The sequence below is a fragment of the Haemaphysalis longicornis genome, unplaced genomic scaffold, assembly GCF_048455015.1.
Source record: "Haemaphysalis longicornis isolate Haplotype H1 unplaced genomic scaffold, Haemaphysalis longicornis Haplotype H1 scaffold_3, whole genome shotgun sequence".
Lineage (NCBI taxonomy): Eukaryota > Metazoa > Arthropoda > Arachnida > Ixodida > Ixodidae > Haemaphysalis > Haemaphysalis longicornis.
In genome coordinates this window covers 12,935,562-12,956,655 of record NW_027526335.1, presented here as the reverse complement: position 1 = coordinate 12,956,655, position 21,094 = coordinate 12,935,562, and the positions used below count along the sequence as shown (strand labels likewise).

The window sequence follows — 21,094 nt, the reverse complement described above, 5'->3', positions numbered from 1 at the left end:
ATGCTTGTAGAATGAATTCGTTAATTTTTAAAACCATCTCGTCAACTCGTTGCCTAGTTGATAAAGTTTCAAATGTTTCGCTTTCCTTCGAAACAGAAACGCTTTCCTGCTACCCCAGGAAAAGGTGGCTGGTTTAAATAATCACCGCCTTCCGATTTTTATTCTAACATTTTTTTTTTTCTGAAATCAGCGCTATGAAACGTTTTGATGGCAGTGTTGGGGCTTCGTGAATTAAAAAGCCAGAGGTGAAGCCCAGCCATTCTACCTCTCCATATTCGTGTTGTGCGCTCTCGTCCAACATTTTACTGTCTCCGTTTGTAGCTTGAACAACCGCTGGGAATTTTTGAAATAAATTCTAGATATATTTTCGCACCTTGACGTTTATTCCGGCTTGAAACATGTTTACATATAGTGTACGCTTCCTTTCACAACCCGAATACGGAAAATCAATTTGTTTTTGCTTTCGCAATTCCTTTTAAAAAATTCTGTAAAAGTATAAGATGCCTTGAAAACAAAATATTCCTGCATGAAACGCGCTTTTACTAGGATGAGAAACGCGTGCAGGTGAAAAACACGGTACAGTATCAGAGGCAGGTCGCAATAAAAATTCATGATTCACGAACACAAGCGAATGATATGAATGCATATTTAATAAAATGCGTATCTGTGTTCGTGTATTATCTTCAACACAAATCCGGCCATGAAAATACAGCCACTAATCATGCCATTGCGAGAATAAAACAACGTAAATAGGAATACTTAGCACCAGTCGGCCCAGGAAAGAGCCCCAGACAAGGTGCAGCATTTCTGTTTCGAAGCGTTCAGATCTGGTCACTCTAGTCTCGGTGTTCTTTGTGATATCAAAGGTAAGTACACGTGTTATGACAATTGATTAAGCAAAAGCTTTTGCTCCCATTTTAAATAGTATTGATAGCAAAGTTTGTTTTTAAGCACGCCTTGCTGCCCTTTGCGAAGTCTGTTTAGCGTTCCGTGGCTATGAAAAGCAAGTCAATTCGATTAAAATTCTGTGCCATCTGAGGAACTATTAATTCATATTATGCTCAATAATCGATGTGTACCCCAAATCTATTCTTCTTCGTGTCCTCCTTTAATTGCCGCTCTCGTCACACGATATTTCGAATTCCAAGAGTCTGGGATAGAAAGGCTGTTTTTTCTTTTGCGCAACGGCCTCACTTCGCACATTGTCAACTTCACCGGCAGTTCTATTCACCAACAGCTTTGAACTTCTAGAGTACCATTAAAATTTTGCAACGGGGCTGGTAAAACGCGTGTACGCTATACATCATGGTTCAAAGGCGAAGATGTTCTTCCCCTATAGTAGATACTAGAGGTTTCTTGAATTGCCTTCTTTCGTCGCAGCTCCCATTGAGGTGTAAGAACACGGCGTAGAGAGCAGGCAAGCATAAAGGAAAAGAAGAACAGCGGCTGGTATATGTACAGAGAAAAAAGGTATATGGAAAAGGAACGCTAAAGGTATATGGAAAAGGAACGCGCGCAGGCAGGAGCGCCCATTTGGCCTGACTATTCTGCAGTTGCGGCTCTCGGAGCCACTTGCATAAATCAAGCAGCCCGTAGAGTCAGTGGCGGCAATGTCGCCTTAACAATGGTGGGTACGGATGGCGCGCGAAATTCCTTGGCAAAGCCCATCGTGAAGAATGGTTCGAGGGCCGCGAAAACTTCGCTGGGAATGGGAAGACAAATCACATTCCATAAAGTGTGTCCCGAGGAGCTTCCCGACAACGGGGATAGGGGGAGAACGAAAAGACACGAGGAAAAGACCTTCGAGAATCTCTACCTCGGGTCTCAATCCTGTTTTCTCCTGCTGCTTTTCATACCAACTTTCTTGTATCCTCCAAACTTTTTTCCAAGGCTTCATGACAGCCACCTTGAATCGGATTACACTAACAAGAGCTGGACTGTATGATCACCGGGCTTTTGGGGTGTAACGATCCTCCACATTTTTTTGTCTAATACCATTACGGTAACACTAAATCAATAATGAAATTGGCAGTCTAACCACCGTACCGTGGTATCTTCTCAACAGTATCTTCTATGCTACAAAGAAGTATGTCCAGCAACGATGGCTGGTTTTCACTTGGTATAAAAAATGAACATGCCCATGGAGACAAAATTTTGGCTTACGTTAAGTAGCCCCTATTACTCTAACAATACCTATCCAATTACATCTCCAGGTGTGTTCCTTATTCGTAGACGCCCAAACTTGAATTTGACTTTGCGGTATTTCGAATAATGTTCCCAGAGTCACAACGAGGTTCCATTACGCTCAGTTGGTGCAACTATGGAAGTTTTACCTTAAATAGACAAAGCTGCACAAACAACCTGGTGTTCATCCGGAGACAACAAAAATAAGGTTCTGTCACCCCGACCAAGCATTTCTGTTTTTGTTTAACAGCAAAGCTGTTTAGCAAATCGTAATTTTTGATATCCGCACTTGAACCCACCAAGAGATTGCCGAGCGCGTGCACGTGAGCGCGGCCTTCGCGAAGGCCGCTCGGCAGTTAACAAAACCAAGAAAATACCTGGCGTGCATGTGTGCATCCCTCGCGACAACCGCCCAGCGTCCCCCGCGCATGTTTATCAAGCCAACCATACCCACTTTCGGAGATTGGTCGAGATTAGCCAGAGCTCCAGCGTTCACCATACTCGCCCCAACAATTGCTCGGAACGAGAAAGACACGTCATAGCGCACGCCCGTGCAAGTTGATGTCCAATGATTACCACGCGCAAAAAAATCTTGTTCAATGATTAACACGCGCAACAAAATGAAAAAAAGCTCACACTTACAGCAACAAATGTAGAATAAAGGTCGTTGCGGAAGTGAAGAAGAAGCAATTCGGCTGCAATCGTCGACTTAAACCTTCGTGATGGTCGGCAAGGTTGCGCACAGCTTGGCTTCCTTCCAGTCTTTTGCGTTAGTGTGAGTTTTGTTCATTTTTTCGCAACGTTTGTTAAAATAGCGAGAAGAAGTGAGGTCATGTTAATTATGTCCAGACTGACGTGTCGGAAAGCGCTCGATAATGAGGGAACTTGTTTATTCAGTTGGATTGTGTTGGTGCCCGATATATTAGCATGGGTGCCTTTCCTACGGCCCTAATAGATCTTTTGTGAGAAATAGATTCATTAGTAAGCTTCGATGAGACGGAATGGCTGAATTCGGAAGCTAGGACGCGACAGGACGGCCTGTAGGACAATTTGCGCCAAACGCTTAATCCGGCCAGTAGCGGCTCGGTGGCGCTCCTTCGAACAGGGTCAGGCGCTCTGGCCCGCGTGGCAACTACGTTGGATTTGAGCATTTGTACGTTGAACATGTACTGATCGCATGTCATCATTGTCTACTTGCACCAAAGACTGTTAACTCTTCAAATGTTATCATCGACATCCGTTTCTGTAAACCCTTCCCCCTACAGTAATGGTCGACGAAAGCGATGTAGGTATCCGAATAAATAAATAAATAAATAAATAAATAAATAAATAAATAAATAAATAAATAAATAAATAAATAAATAAATAAATAAATAAATAAATAAATAAATAAATAAATAAATAAATAAATAAATAAGGTATCCCATGGCTGTTTGAACGAGACAAGATTTCACAGGAGAAACTGAACCTGGCACTAGCAGTGACCGAACTATAGCCATTGCTGGCGACTCACCGAGGTACACCTCGTCTGGGTACCTGGACATGAATTCCTCCAAGGTAATGAGGCGGCACATGCCGCTGCCCGCGCGCATATACACCGGGCCATTACCGAAGAGGGAACAACGTCGCTTTTTGCCCCCAAAATGGACCCGCTCACGAATTACGCCGAAATTTTAGCCCACTACCGTCTCGACCGAAGAAAATACCCGGACCCGCACCCAAGACTATCCAGAGATGAAGCCACCACCCTGAGAAGACTTCAGACAAATACATATCCCCACAGCACCCTTCTTCACGCCATTTACCCAGCTCAATACCCCGCCACCTGTAATTTCTGTCCTTCTCCTGGCACCCTATATCATCAGGTATGGGAGTGCCAAAGAACCCCGCACCTCCCTCCCAACCCCACCCCATCCTATGAGCAGTGGATGGCTTGCCTGACTAGCCCGGACCTCAGGATCCAGCAAGACCTGGTGACCAGGGCCCGGACAGCCAGCCGCAGCCAGGGTATCCTGGACTAAGGATGCCCTCCACCAGGCGGGCGCCCTAACATCTGCACCTCACGCTCGCAAATAAAGATTTATCAATCAATCTGGAAAGGGGGCTTTTAGATGCGACGCATCTCTTTGACTCGCCTTGTCCCTCCATCCATCCGTAGTCCGCACGCCTCTCCCCCTTTCTCCTCGCCACACCAGCTGCGCGGTAACGCCGCTCTCACCGCAGCACCATCTTGCGTTAGCGCTCGCTCCCCTCGCCATGCCAGCTGTGCGTCAGCGCGCGTTAGCGCTCGGTTAACACATGCGCATGCGCTATTCTCTCTCTCATTCGCCTCACCGTTAACGCGCGGTACATATAAACGCGATAACTGCGCCGCTCCGCTCAGTCGCTCCACCGCCGCCGCTCCGATGACATCCGATGACCACCGATGATTTGAATGGAGACTAACAGGTCTGCTACCGCGATGGTCGGCGCAACCGTAACAAGCACCGTCCAGATGCGTCGCATCACCCCATGGTTTCCCCCCGCGGAAAGATGTGGTCACTTTTTTCTTTTAAAGCAAAGCTTTACTAACCTCATTGAGCCGACTTTCGCGTCGCCAGAAAGTTGACCTTCATTTGACTGCAGATGCGCGTAGCCTTGGCAACGCATTACGTGACTCGCCACGCCGAGGTCCGCCGCCACCGCGGGCGCTAGATGCGTGGTCAGGCAGCGACCCAGCTGCGGAGAGCGCATGCGCTAGCTGCCGCCGCCGCCGGCGGCTTGGCGCATGCGTACTCCGCAGCTGGGTCGCCGCCTGACCACGTAACTCGGCGCACCGTGGCTAGGAGTAGCGCCGTGCTCGCCTAGTAAGTGAGATCTTGGCCATATGAGAGCGAGGCCGGGCCGTCTTCTGTGAGAGTTGCGCGGGAGCAGGAGGCTTTTGAGCCCATGCGTTTCTACTCAAGCATAATCCCAGTCATACCTGGTCACCGGCCTAGCTGCAGCCGTCATACTTGGCTTAACGGTGAGCGTATACGTAAGTATAATAATTGCTGCCAAACCGAAGGATAACCAACGAAAACCAACACTTAACCAGGTTAAACAAATATCTCGTTTTGCATATCCAGACTTAGCTGAGCTAAGCCGCAGCCACATTTGTGTTATCATGTACCCGATGACGAATTCGACTACAGAGCGGGATGGTACGGGAAACAAAGCGTGGGGCTCACCGGCGTTCACGTTAACGACGGTGCTGAGTACAGTTCCGCGGGAGTTGTGGGCCCGGCAGCGGAAGGCGCCCCTGTGGACCTCGGCTCGGAACTGGTGCTCGCGGAAGGGCAGGAAGGTCAGCACTCCATCGTGCACGGTGAGCAGCTGGCCCCGCGACGCCGGCAGACTGCTGGCGTTGGCGCCGTCGCTGGCCGTCACCCACCACACCTGCGGCCGCGGGTCTCCGGCGGCCGAGCAGCGTGCACTGGCGCCCGTCCAGTTGGAGAAGAGGAGCCGAGGGGGCGGCTCGCTTAACCAGCGTGGACCCGAGTCTCCAAGCACCGCCTCTGGCTCTGGCAGGACGCACAGTGCGACTGCAAAGAGAGAATAAGGTGGAGGAACATCAGTTTTTTTTTTACTTGAATGGCCACGCGCGGTGCGAGTTACGTCCGCCAACAAACAATCAACACCACTGCTACGCCTTTAACAGTCTACCTTCACGCTTGAGTTTAGAGGCGGGGCCTGCTACGAGTGGCATTGGGGCGATGCTATTTATTTTTTTATTTATTTATTTATTGGCAGTAATATCATAAGTACAAAAGCGCCACCGGACCGATAAAAGTAACATTTATCGGGAGGGACAGTGCTAGGCCGCACGGGGGAAAGGAGGCATCGGTGAACGTAGAAAGTTGGCTGCTAATGGCCACTCCCTGGACGCTGCACGTAGGCACTACGTGCCGGTAAGTAGCATTTCCCAGTCCCTAACCCCACCCTCTCCCGTGAAGCCGCGACTGTGGTCCGGAAAGCGCAAACCTCCTCTCTTCTCACTCCACCCCGTATCAACTACATACACGGAATCCTGTCGCGCCCAACTTGCCCTACACCCAACTGCCCTTCCTACCCATCGGTACAACTCGTTTACTGGGAGTGTCGTCCACCAGACCTAGCGCCACACCTCCGTTCCCCCGTCGCTTACTGGGTGGACTCGTTCAACCCGGGTATTGGCGTGGACGTGAAGTCAAGTCAAGTCAAGTCAATGTTTATTTCTACATAGCAATGCTATGTTGAGGCAAGTCGACGCAAGAACTCCTGGCGGGCCGCTGCCGTCGTGCTAGGGAGGAACTCTGGGCATTCTAATGACCGGCCGTCTCCCAATGAAAAGACTGTGGCATGACAGCCCGGACTAGGGCTGTTTCGATAATGAAGTTTTCTCGCCTTCGTTCCATAGGGATACCAAAGGCTCCCGCAAAGGGGTGCCTCACGCTGTCGTTACCCTTAGATGCTATAAATTATAGCTTCACGACCGAACCTAGCTTCGCGCATGGTGGGCACACTCGTAGGTACTTGTAGACCTTCCACTGCAAACTCATGTAACACCTATCCTTAACTTGGTTGCATGTTATGCGTTACAAAGTTATAGGTGACATTTCGTCACTGCGGTGCCAAAGAACTAAGGGAGCACGAGGATTGGTGAAAAATGTTTGGCACATTGCCACAATCAGAAAAAAGAGTGCCAACGGCCACGCTCGTTTCTTCGGACATATTCTACATTCACATCACGCAAGGGGAGCTTAACATTGATTTTAAACACAAACCACTTCAGTATTTTGAAATAGTCTACGAGCGGTCTTTGAATGGTTCCACAACAACACAATATGCATACGCACCACGCGTTTATACGGGCACTAAAGCGGCCCCGAAGTTTGTGCCTTCAATTGCTCTTCGAACTCTTCCGCATGCGCATGAAGTTCGAGCCACCGGTTGATCAAAAAGTACGTCCCATACCATCACGATGACGTCACCCTCATTTATCTCCAAAGTATTGCGGTATCATCTTCATTGCAGCTACCTAAGCAATTCACCCTCTTAGCACCATGACTACGCTGCACAACCGATTAGCTTGGGCTGTTGACAAGATTCAGCCCCCACCGTAAAAGAAAGACAGAAAGAAAATAGACCCCACTGGCATCAAAGAAACTGGCAACAAGCACCGTAACCATAAAGAACAAACTTCCAGCCTCGATTTCGTCCAAAGGAGAGCAATGAAATTGCTGTGACAGATGCGGACTGATGAGCAAATGTGTACAAGGACACCGCGCAGGCAAGATGTCTCCTTAAGGTTGTTGTCGCTTTCAGGAGCTGCCATAAGAAATTGCGAAAGCTCGCCATTGGATTCAAAAGCAGGGGTGTATCGTGAACAAGATCCTTGAATTACGCGATCTATACTTCCTGCTGGTGCCTTGCCTTTTTCTCTCCAGCGAAAAGTAGCCATTTATCGAGAGGCGGAGGGTGCGTATTTTCTCTGTACCTTCGCCTCGTGCTTTACTTTTAGGTTTTTGCACCAAGGGCGGACGTAAAAGACGAAATAAGTGTGTCAGGAGACGGAAGTGGAAATCGATATCTTCCACCATTGGCTGCTCCCTTATCGGTTTTCTGTCGCTCCAGTGATGCGCGCGCAAGCATCAGAGAAATATGTACGTCGATAGCTACATAGGTCGAGTCTTCCGCGATGACCCCGATTTTACGGAGTGCCGTCTCAGTCGCAGCGGCCTTTAAGGGTGACCGAACAGGTCAAACCTGCTCTCTACCCTGCTTTCGCACTAAGAGGTTTAGAAAGATTTTGGCGTGATAGACAATGTTTCGAGATGCATCTAAGTGTCATACACATTTTGTTTAAATAACTCGACGTTTAAACATTTTCCTAGGCCTTCCCAAGTTTTATTCATGATTTCCTAAAGTTTGCGAGTCGTCTGCATATCTGTTCGTGTAATCATGGAAGTAAAACGTGGGCATAGGTGTAGTAATCTCTTTACTCATTAAAATTCTGTTCCCGAACAAAAAATTAAAAATAATATTGGGACGCAGCACCTGCTTCACCATGCCCATGGAAGGTTGACAGCCAATTTAAAATAAATAAATAGAGTTAAGCGCTTAAGTATATTTTATTTCTTTGTTTATTCACAATTCGTTACAGGCTCCTAGGAGCATTGAGGTAAGGGAGGGTAAATACAAAATTATTTAAAAGAGCATTAGAGTAAAATTAAAGGTTGAAGAAGGTGTTGTATCGAAAGCAAGATGACATAAATCGCTGTTGGAATTAGTACAGCCGATACAAGCGTATCAAGCCGGAGTAATACACACACAAAAAAACGAAGATTTCTACAATTTAATTTAAAATTATAAAAGTGGCGCTCACACAGAAAAGTTAACAGCCTTTTGCGCCAGTAAAAAGCAAACCAATCAAAAACAAAACAAGGCACAAAATGTTACAAGCGTGCCATAGTTGTTTTGTGCGTCATTAACATGAAAAATGTCGATACACGCACGTGTTCCCGACATATTTTACTGTCAGCTATGAAAGCAATGGTGTCTGGAAGATCAATCCACATGGAAATGGCCCGAGGCAGTGCTGATGAATTAAATGCGCGTGTGTTGCCATTAATGCGGGAAAAACTAAACTGATAATGAAGTCGTCTCGACATGCGCACTGGTGCTACTAGTGGTAATGGTGACAACCTACTATTATAAACATATTTGTGAAACAAGCAGAGGAGAGCAATGGACCTGCGTTTTTCCAAAGGCACAATTGAATGACCTAGTTTTATTTTTGTTACGCTTGAATAACGATCAAAAGTGCCTGAAATAAAATGAGCGGCTCTATTTTGCACAGATTCTAACATCGTGGTTAGGTAGTTTTCGAATGGCGACCATATTGTGGAGGTAAACTCGAGCTGTGGGCACACAAAAGTTAAATAGGCTAATTTGCGAATGTGAGATGGAGCTTTTCGCAAATTTCTGCGTAAATATCCTGAAGTTCCACATGTTTTCGCTCAGGTGGCTGTGATATGAAAAGACCAGGATAGATTGGGTGATAGATGTACGCCAAGATATCTGTACGAGGATGGTCGCGAAGTCTGTTCATTGTTTAGGACGTAGAAATTAGAATTATTTTCGCGGTTAAAAGACATTATTTTGCACTCGGATATATTAAAGGTCATTTCCCACTTGTAGCAATTGTAAATAAGTTAAGATCATTTTGTAAGATGAGGTGATCATCAGCGCTGTTAATGGTACGGTAAATGATGTAGTTATAGGCAAATAGACGGATGCAAGATAATATGGTAGTGCGCAAGTCGTTAATGCAAATAAGAAACAAAAAAATTACGCCCATCTTCCCGCGAGGGAACCCTGGTGTGATGCGACGCATCGGGGGGTTCAATTTATTCACAGCGCCTGAAGGAGAGGAGACAGCGGAGGAGTGTCGCGCATGCGCGTACTTGCGCGACGGAAGCTGAGCGAAGCGCGCGCACGCAGCTGTTGTTTATGATAACGAGACGGAGTGAGAGTGTTGCGCACCGCTGTCGGAGAGAAGAGAGGAGGAGAGTCGCGCATGCGCAGGTGACGCCGCCGACGCCGACGAAGGAGGGACATGCCTCAGAGCAAGAGGTGCGTCGCATCTAATAAGGGCCCAAGTACATTGCCCTGTGGGACACCGGACGTTACGTAGCAGTAGGAAGATGAAGCTTTATTGATGACTGTAAACTGGTTGCGAAGTGTTCAAAAATTACGCAGCCATGATAAGGTTACAGAATCCAAGCGTAGTGCATATAATTTCGAGATTAAAATGTTATGGGATACACGGTAGAATGCTTTCAAAAAGTCAAGGGAAATGCGTCTATATCTTTGTTGTTATTCATGCCTGAAATCAGGTCAGTCGTTAATTCGAATAGCTGTGTGTCGCATGATACTAAAGCTCCCATCACGCTCCCATCACGCAGACACCCGTTTCGTTACCTTGCTTATCGCTCAATTTCATAGATGGCGCTGCATTACTACTGAAGTCAGGGACCTTAACTGAAGTTCTAAGTGTTAGCACTTCACTTCTGGTCGGGCTTATATACCTGCCGTATTTTTATTGGGGGTCAGACTAATCGTTACCTAAAACGCAAGCTATGACTCGACAAACATGGTCATGTAGGGGACCGTGCCACTTATGTCAGTTCGTCCAACGCGTCCCACGACTGCGTTAGGCAGTCTCAGCCAGCAAAGTGTCGCACTAACTGCTTCGGTGTTTACGCGTTCATTCGTAACCTTAATTGTTCATTCCACAATTTTTACTGCAATGAAAGAATATGCCCTAAATTCAAGCGCAAATAGCTTGTTAGGCAAGCTTATAAGCCCTGCCTACTTTGCGTTTGCTTTTGCCGGCCTCAGCCAATCGCAAAGCGGAGCATATGACATCATAAGTTCTGTTGCGGGAAATGAGCTGGTGGGTCGCATAGCCATTCCTTTTTTTTTTTTCTAATTATATAGCGTCTTTGAGCAATGTTCACGTTAAAACTGGTGTCAGTATAATTCTAACGAGACAATCTTTCTAATGAACTAAACTTGTGTTTTGTCTGCATGGCCCCTTTAACAGAAGCTTATTGAAGATTGCAAGACATTTTGGTCATTGGTACAGAATAGTCAGTCACAACTACCGCGTGATTAAATTTTATGCCCTTCCGGTTGGTCCTTTAATAAGTTACTTTTAAGTTACTTTACCCCTTGTTAGGTTACTAAGATACTTCATTAAGGATAAATTTAGGTTTATAATACTTACCCTTGCTACATTCTGTTATTACCCGGAAACGAAACAAAAAGGGAGCAAATTTTGATTCAAGCACAAAAGTGGAACATTTCTTCTTTTCCACCTTTATTCAATGTGGAGATCCGTTTTTATTACCTATAAATTACGAATAAAACAGCCAGTTATCTCTTTCGCTTTCATTGCAATTTTTGTGACGTAGAGTATGGCGAAGGAGACTGCGCCAATAATAGCGCCCTTTTTCAGCTTCTAACGAAGACTCAAACTATTAAAAAGCAATTTCTTCGTGTCGGTAGTTTCGCGGATATTTCGCGATTGCTTTCATTTGTTACGCCAATGGCACCAGCCAAAATGTAGCTCCTGGCAGGCACGGGGCCTCGTGAACATAGGAGGCAGAACACATCCCCGCCCAAATACCATCTCGCTTAAGGAAATGGTCATTCCTCCTCCTCGAGCACGTGGCAATTTCTTTGCGCCAACAGGCCGCTTTCAATCAGCGGCGACAATCGGCAGCCTCTGCAGCTGCGACAGCGAAATTGCTCGGCGTTTTTGAGCGTCGTTCGAGAGCCAGAAACTAATAGCGGCTCTGTCCTGCGCGCTGCCGCATGCGCTTGGGGTTCGAGCTTTAAACGCACTGCGCGCACATTGCGCATAAATCCTGCACTACCCAAGCCGTCTGTAGGCATAAAAATTCAGGGGGCCTCGTGGTAATTGCATGAGAAGCCCACAGAATAGCGCTGGGTCCCCCTTAAGTCGTCGCGCAGTACCGTCATCATTATTGTTTAGTGTTTCTATGAACACGCCTCGGGACGCTTTGGGGGGCTTCGGGCTTCTTGCATAAGACAATCTAGGTTATTTGCCCGCGTAATCAATGTCAAATGTAGCCGTTGTACCGATAAGCGCTCTCAGTATGGCCAGAGTCCTTCGATGCTGGTATGACCTACAATGTTCATTAGTGCGGGGGCTGATCGATTTTTCAGGTCACAGCGGGATGATAGAAACGGTTAAATAATCAAGAAAACAGTAAAAAACAGTGACATGCTACTGTTGTTTGCAGAAAATGTGTTCGGTTTCTTCAGAAAATAAAAATATTGGCGGATTTCACGCATATGTGGGAATCGACGTAAATCAAAGCTTTCAGCCTCTTTACATCGTCATAAAAAGCAGGTTACGGGGTATGATGCAAGACTCTGGGCAGGAATGAAAGTTGAATTTCGCGTCTGTTCTTCTTGATGAGCGATGAAGACGAAATAGCGAGGTTCTTCGGGATGCTCGAGCCAAGAGGACGATCTCGACTCGCTACGATGACCAAAGCAGGTGAGGGATGGGGATTCCTTTTCTTGCTGGATATTGCATTTATATAAACTAGTCATTTTGTCCGCAGCACCCCGTTAGGCCGTGATCTATATTGAACTAGATCTCTCCAGGGATGTCAGTTTGCCGCAGAGCAACCCGACAAATTTTTGAGCCACATAGCCCAAAAGTAGCCCCACGTCGACCCAGAGAAATAGCCCAAACAGCCAAATAAAAAAGCTTCACACGATTCACTTCAAACGTTTATTCAAATGTCTGCTATTTGTCAGATTTCAGATTTGAGATGTTCACAGAATGAGTGCAAGACAAAACATCACTCGTTTGGAGAACAAACAGCTGCACTTGAGTACATAGAGTTGAACCGCTCCAACAAGATCTCGGATGGTGTCAAGTCTCTACAGCACTTGCCGTTTCTCGTTTGTCCAAACTTTATATGAAGGATGTTCTCCAACGTATTCTGTTCCGCAAGCCTGTTTTCGTTAGAGTTACGTGACTAAAAGTCGTTCAACCGCAACATTTGAGACTGGCAGCGTGAGAATTGAGATAGGTAGTTGCGACAGCAGCGGAAACATTCGCACACCACCGCTGTTCCTGGCGCCGAGTACATTCTTACAAAAAATTTTGGCGGAGTCGTCACGGAGGTCATCAAGCCTACATTGCAGCAAGCAAGTGTATTCGGACTCCATTAAAGAAATGCTTGACGCCGGAATGAACTTCCCGAATGCTTTCAGCACAGCATCGAAGAGGAATTTGCTTGTGTTGTTGCAGAACAAAAGGTGGAGGTCGCCTAACAATTTCAGATTGGATGGAAGGTGCCTCAAGGTGCTCTTCACACATGCAATCACAAATGAACGGCACCGCTCAAGAATGATCCTGTTCTTCTCCTCGCTAAAGGAGGACTTTTCAAAGGCGTCACAGAAAACACTTCCCCGTCGGCAGGCTCGAACATGCATGAAATGGTTCTCCCAATTGGAATCAAGAGATGCATATCTGGCAAGAACGATACGGTGAGGCCAACACTTCACAAACAAGCACAAGTCTTTAAAAAGCCTTGGTGGTTCAGGGTCCCCACCCTGAAACGCTTTGTTGAGTTTGCCAAAGTACTCAACAATTGGGCACAAAAATTGCACGTACAGAAAGTTCCGCTCATGTTAGGCTTTTCATATCTGCTCAACTTAGGCTTTTCAAAACTTCACATCTTAGGATTTTTTCAATTACGTTTAGACTGTGGAATTGCTATGATTAAAGTATAAACTTGCCATTTATTCGTTTATTCTTTTTCCGAGCCAGCCCAATAGTGGCATTTTGTGTACAAAAGTGGCAAAAGGGTGTCTCAAGCGAAAATACAGAACAGCCCAATAATACCAAAACGGCCAACCAACAATTTCTCCTACCAGCTATAAAATTAACAAGCCCAGTTTGGTCATTTATAGCCCAACCTGGCTTTCCTGGATTTCTGTCGACCGACCCGGACAAAACCCGACACTCTGGTCTTGACCCCAAAACCCAAGTTCAAGAAAGAGCGAAAAGGCTTTTCAGAATTATTCACATTTGACCACTGACTGGCCACAAGAAACAATAAATCCTAAAACGTCACACACGCAGTCACGTGACCCAACAGCCTCACTCATGGAAATCATAGTACACTTCCCCTTCACATGTTATTAGAACCAAGAAGCCGAAACAAAACAGCCGCCACCGAAAGTCCCTAGCTGCGCTGAGCTGTCAACCCATTACCCCCAGCGGCCGGCACCCGCACAAAGCGCAAAAGCCGAAATCCAAGAGCCGCCTTCGTGCGGCTAGCATTTTGCTCCGTCCTCGCTTTCCAGCTTTGCCTTTGCCACGGCGCGTGCTGGCACAAAGAGACAGTCGCTTGCTAACCCTTCCCCAGTAGGCTGTAGGTTTGGGCAAGTTGGTAACCCATGCTGTCCTTCAATTGCGCACAAAAGTAACGAAGACTGGAGAGACGACACGAGACAGAGAGCTCTGTCTCGTGTCTTCTCTCTCCAGTCTTCATTACTTTGTGCGCAATTGAAGTGCAACCCTTCCCCAGACTAAGAGACGCCGCTGCGCGTCGCCTTACCGGCGGGATACGCTCCTCCGAACTCTTACGGGCATTCCCGACGCGGATGACCCTACTCACAACGCAAAAATCCAAGAGTACCATAAATGAGCATCACTCAAGCCAGCTTCATAAAATCCTCAAAAGCTACGCCGCGTGCCTTCCGACGCACGAAGAGACAGCATACTTTTGCTGCTTGACCACTGTCCTCTTGACGAACGACCGAACCCCCTCCTAACGTGGAGAAGCCATAGTCCCCGCGAGCGCGTTGTCCAGAAGAAAACAACGCTCCGAGACTGTTTTTACAAATGCACACCCAGCCGCCGTTCGTCGAGACCACCCGGCCGAGCTGAACGCATAGTAACATAACAAAGGCGCACGGGCTAAGCCAACACCACCCCCACCCCCCTTCCCCATTTTACCACACAAAACGATAGCACACAAAGCGTACTTTCGGCGGCCCCAACTTCGCGTCTCTGCAGCTGCATGGAAGTACAGGAAGATGGCAGCTACAAGCAGAGGCAACGCCGATATACGAACTGTTGGCGGATTTTGTTAGAAAAGGTAGGTGCCCGAAAATAACAGTGAGTACTCCTGTGTTTTGCGACAAGACACGAAACCAAGGATCATACAAGACATGCAGTCGTCCTACATAGACAAACACAGGCAAACGTATTTGCCTTGCTGAGCTGAGGTGCTGGGAATATGAGACAACGGCATATTAGGCGGCAACATTACACGCCAATGAAGAGTGGTGAAAGGGAGAAAACCATACTGCATGGGCCCCAAAAAAGTTCCGTGGAAGTTAAGGCGTTGCCTGCTAGGCTGTCCTCAGTGACCGGGATCTTTCGTCAAGGATGGCCAGACTGGACTGTTTGAAAGGCCCATGAAGCATTTCCTACTACAAAACATCGGACCAGTTTCTGGAAAACTCAAACAAAACCAGGAGCGAGACAGCTGTGTCGAAATAGCACCAGGGACGCGAAAAGCGACGTGTCGGAAAGAGTCGAAGAAGGCACAGAGTTAGAGAGGGACGGAAGCTAGTTTTCGAGGTGGTCAGGCGTCGAGCAGAAACACAGTGGCAAACTAGCCAAGCAGAGTCGTTACTAGGGCTTGGTGAACACGGAAGAAACTACAGGGGGTGGTCGGTGCTCCATCGCGGGCCGCCCTCCGTGAAAGAAAAAAAGGCGTCAACACTGGCAGGCTTCTGTGCGTTCTCTTTGCGAGATAAATGGCACGAGCGCACTAGGGCTTCCAGTCGGCAGCTTCCAAATGTGTTCAACATATCTCATCCCCCGTGTCTCGGCCCTGATGGCGAAGCGCGCGTACGCTGGCGGTCTAGCGGCATTATCCGCGCTGTTATAGGACCCCCTCTCCGGAGAAGCCGAACTTGTTTCTTACCCTCAACCGATGTCGTCTCAGCGTTGGTGTGTGTGTGTGTGAGTGCGGTCGTGCCTCGAATTTCTCTTCCGAAGGCAAAAGGGTATTCGCTGCCTTCGACTCCCCGAGGCACGATGGTGGCCACAGTAATATTTCATGCTTGCCGTTTTGTGGGCTCTCTTGTTTATCTTTATTTCCCGGCTCTCGCTACATTGTTCTCGGCGTCGCGCGCGGCGGTTGCTCGGTATGTCGCCGCCGCCAGGACCGCCTCCCGCGTCTACCCTGCGTGTTATTCCTCTCTGGGTTGCCGTTTCTGTTTGTGCAACGTTTACTCTTCATTGGCCTCCTGGCGGGAAAACAATAACGTGACGATTTTTAGGACGGGACAGCTTCCTAGAAGGAAGGAAAGGCAGCTTAGGGAAGGAGGTGGAATGGCCTTTTGTTGGTGTTGTTGTTGTTTTTATTGGCCGCGCACACGCGGTGGTCGTTTGTTGCCTTTGTCGCTGCGCGACTGTCCCACTGGTTGTCGTGTCGGGACGCCACTCCGCCGCTTCTGGCGTTTTGCTTCTGCTTGTACTACACGCCGACACTCTTTCATTTCTCTTGTTCGTTCGGTGTTTTCGTGCAATCGGTCGTATCTACGTCCTTTCCCACATCCCCCTTTTCTCTCAACTCCGTCGCTTTGTCTTTGGCTCTGGTTGGCTGCTCCAGCCGGGAGCAACTTCCTTTCAACGTGATCTTTGCGCCTGCAAGCTTGCAGCGAGCTTTTGCCTCCTCTTGGCTTAGCTTATTGCGTTTATAGTGGCGCCTTTCTAGCGGCAATAACTCCTTTTCCAGCATTCTTCTGCTCCGACCAGCTCATTTTTCTTCCATTCTCCGCCCCCCTTACTCTTTTTTACGCCGTTAAGTGATGGTTATTCTTGCTGAAAACACCTAAATGGCAGAGCGGTGGTACCACTTTTGTATTTAGTTTTTTTTCCCGCCCCACATCGCTCGACTGCCGCCATTAGGGGTTTACATTTTCGTCCTTGGCCACGTTTTGCACTGTTCTTGGTTGTTATAGCTGCAATCTTTCCTCTCTGTTTTTTGTTGTAACATTGAGCTTTCTTTCAAACCCCATCAGCCCACAATGGCCGTTTTTCTTCATAGCCGACATTTTCGCCGTATTGCGGTACGATAATTGTACATCAGTTACAGGGTCTTGTCATTTGTTCTACTTGACCCGAATTCCACTTTATCACGTTTGATTTCCCCGCCACTGTCCACCATGTGCTATACTGATAGTGTGGCCACTCGTATAAGCTTTGTTATAACCGTATCTGCTGTAACCTTTACCTGATAGGTCGGTTTCCACAGCAAAATCCGATAAATAATCTGAAAGTAGCAAACATGCACCAATTTACAGACAAATGCAGCCAAATGATGGGGATATACATAAATATCAGCGTTAACAGAGGGCAAACCAGGGGAGGCATTCTCAGATAATGAATAGCAGCCTACCATTGTCGCTGAAGAAGAAAATGTATGACAGCTGCATCTGGCCGGTACTCACCTACGTGGCATAAACTTGGAGGCTCACTAAGAGGGTTCAACTTAAATTGAGGACGACTTAACGAGCAATGGAACAGAATATGATAGGTGTAACAGTAAGGGCAAGAAGAGAGCGGAGTGGGTCAGGGAACAAACGCGTGTTAGGGAAATATTACTAGAAACTAAGAAGAAATTTACGTGGGCAGGGCATGTAATGCGAAGGCAAGATAACCGTTCGTCATTAAGGGTAACAGAGTGGATCCCTAGAGAAGGCAAGCGTGGCAGGGGTCGGCAGAAAGTTAGATGGGCAGATGAGATGAATAAGTTTGCGCGGATAAATTGGTCGCAGTTAGTACAGGACCGAGATAATTGGAGATTAATGGGAGAGGCCTTTGACCTGCAGTGGGCGCAGATATGGTGTGATGATGATGATGATGATGATGATGATTATGACGATGATGATTATGGTGACGACGACGGTGATGATGATGATGATGATGATGATGATTATGATGATGATGATGATAGCAGGGCTGGGAACCTATCCCGTGCGATTGACCGGTGGGACTGCGAAAGCGCAGGACTGGAACCATTGTACGCACGTGCACGCGCACTCACTATGCACCGGTGCCTTATCAGGACACGTTTTCGGTCTCCTATATCTCTCCAATGACAGTATGGTACGGTAGATCACGGTAAGGTGAAATAGTACAAGGCTAATAATCTGATACGGTGGGGTACAGCCTGGTACGGTAAAGTATGGCAAAGTATCGTATGGTAGGCACGGGTGTAGTGTGGTGTGGTACGTTGTGGTATGGTATGGTATGGTATGATATGGTATGGAGTTGCATGGTGTCATACGAAATGGTGTGGTATGGAGTGGTACCGTGCGGTATGGTATGATACGCACAGTAAGGTATGGGTCGGAATGGTATGGGGCTTGTTGCTTGTACTTTTTTCTTCTATATTTAATACGCTTGTGTTCGCCCTCAATCCTGCTTCTATATGGGTTTTTGGGCCTGTAAAGTTGCACTTGAGCAACATGTTTCCCAATTTCCCTCCATAATTTATTGTACATTCTTCATGGAAAATAAAGTCATTTTATTTAAAAGCTTTGTCGGTAATACCTTACTTGTACTATTTTAACCTGCCCTTGTTTAAGATGTTTTGCGCGGACGTGTTTTCTCGGTGAATATGCATTTACCGTATATGTGTGATACCTAAGCCCGCTAGGCATGAAAGGGGCTAGCGATTTGAATAACATATTCATAATTCAACGAAGGGCTTCATGTGGAGGTGAGGTCGAGTTAGACGTTAGGTAATGGATAAGGTGAGGTCGAATTGAGTTCTATGGGGCTGAGCGCATGCAGCGGTTACTTTGCCTACTTGAAATTCAACCTCAGCGCTGAGGTTTAGGATCAGGCGAAATCAAGATGAATAATTCGAGTTAGAGGCACGGTCGAAGCTGGCGAGGCCAATTTCTTATTTCTGACTCAGCATGAGGCTGGGCATTAACATTATGTTGTCTGCCCCGTTATTAACGCGAAAGCGTTACTAGATATGTGCTGCCGAAAGCGCGGACCCAGTTGGCACTCACAAAAAGTGTCCACGAAAGCCTGAAGAAAAAAAACATGAAGGACGCTCAAACCAATTTGAAATCAATCTACAATCATCACCTGGGCTTTACGTAACTGAAACATACGGTCGTGCGGCGACCGGCAAGTGCATTAACTAGTGCTCTACGCCAGCGCTGTGCGGAACACGCCATTCGAGGCACTTTGTATGAATGAGAAATGGCCAAGAGGAGGTATAATTCACACAAAGAAAACCATCAGTCGCAACTTGTGGCCCCATATTTCGTGCCTCATTAATAAAACACGCTAAGGTGCGCGGCTGTAGTTTCAACTTCAGGTATAGAAACCTGGAGCTGCGCTCATCTTTGAGCGCTGCGTCGAAGCCGATTCACTGGATGGCGCAAGCTTGCCCGAGGCGCGTAGATTCAACGTGACGTATAGAAACGCATTGTATGATAGGGGTGGCACCACAATCGGCGCTATAGAGTCTTCTTCATCCGAAGTTTAATTGCTTGCCCGCTTTCGTGTTCTCATCGCCTAAGAATATGCTTACCGGTAGTCTGCAACTTCTTACTGCCAAGCTCCTAACGGCTGGGCCGAACCGTTTGTTAGTAGGCAGAAAAACCTCCAATGCATGGAGTGCGCATGCGCGAAAGAAACATGCCATGAAGAGAAAGAAAACACCGGGTCTCTCGCGGCGGAACGCGCCATGGCCAGGTGTTTGTGACGTAGTTCGCAAGCCACGAGTTTGTGGCTCACGAACTACGCAGTGGGTAGCGCATGTTACGAATCGGCCAGCGCCACCGTACTTTCCCGCATCACTCCTCGGCTGTGCGGCAAAGCCACTACGTGCGCCTTCGAAGACAGGCGCCACCATGTCGGTGACAAGTTTCGACAAGCCCGGCTCAGACGCTTCGCTTTCGGCGCATTTCGAAACTTCGGCGGCTGCCGGCGAGGCTCGTCTCAACGCTCTTCAAGGACACAGAGGCCCCGTTGATCGCAACGAAGTCCTCCTCTCTCCCCTCTCTTGGACTCAACGTGCGCCAAGGCTACCGACCTTCACGAACTCTGGAAAGAGCGTTGTGTATGTTTGTGACGTTCGTGGCGTGTTCCCGCTTGTTGGCGTTTGACCGTTACCGCTTTTGGGTATAAATAAACCCCCGCAATCGCTGTAAATCATTCCTGTTAACGCAGCGAATCCATGCGGTCGCTCTGCTCGAGACCTGTAGTGTAACCTCGCCCGTCGGGGCATTGTTCTTTGGCTTCGGCTCACCTCTCGCTATGAAGTAAACAGTTACGTTAGCCTACGGCTTCTGGACTTCTTCACGGCTGCAACAGCGGCTGGCCGCTCGCATCATACACGCTACCACTCGTATGTCGAAGGCCACGGAGATCGGATCGGGTGCGCTCGCCCGGTCGCAACACGCATTAGTACAAGCAACGCCGCCGTATCGCCGACGTGGCGGTAAGAGAACGAGAGCATGCCTGCGCAGCCGAACGTCACCGGGAAGCCGAACAAGGCCGTGAGCCGACGGCAAGCGTCATTAGAGAGTTTTAGCTGACCGTTTTCCACGGTCCGCTCCGGTACCGGCCGACTGCTCAGCGAAACGGGAGTCAATGTCGTTCGCGGCCAGGCGCGCCACGCATGCGCGATGCCGCTCCCTCTTGCTATCGGAGCGGAGCGGACCGTGAAAAAATTACACCATCTTCCCGTGGGGAACCCTGATGAGGATGCGAAGCATCGTGGCGGTTCCGTGTGGTTCCATTTTGTTGCCGTTATGTTGAGTGATCTGGTTTTTACTAGCGCCAGAGTGAATTCCGCGTCCGGGTCCACACCGGTGGCAAAGGCACGCAAGTGCTGTTGTGTTACGGTGAGTAGGCGGGGCTTCTCGAGGCGCCGAAACTCGTCCATCGGGTTCTTGTCGATGTTGTCTCTGTGGTAGAATCGGTAGTCTCCGTCAGCTTTGGTGAGGTAAAGGTTGTTGACATTGGTGCACCGGCTGAGAGCAATGTACACGCCCTCCTCTTCGCAGCTTTGTTGTTGTTGTTGTTGTTGTTGTTGTTGTTGTTCCTTCACAAAATGGCGCATACCCAATCAGGGGATCGGCCAAACATCAGTTGCTAATTCGAATGAGATTGCTGCCTAGGTGGATGATTCAAGGAAAGGTAGAAAATTTTGGAAGCTTTTTTCTTCTTGTTTTTGAGGAATCGAGATTGGAAATTAGTCAAAATTGAAACAAAATAAATAGAGAAAGAAAGAAAGAAAGACGAAGC

At 47.8% G+C, this 21,094-nt stretch overlaps 1 protein-coding gene across 1 annotated transcript in view; it reads right to left on the bottom strand.

Annotated features, from left to right (window-relative positions):
• LOC144173991 (cell adhesion molecule Dscam1-like) overlaps nucleotides 1–21,094 on the bottom strand; it is a 184,800-nt gene that overhangs the window by 117,880 nt on the left and 45,826 nt on the right. The window contains exon 2 of the mRNA XM_077702387.1: nucleotides 5,394–5,747. Within this exon, the coding sequence (XP_077558513.1) occupies nucleotides 5,394–5,747 (354 nt within the window). The remainder of the gene's footprint in view (nucleotides 1–5,393; nucleotides 5,748–21,094) is intronic.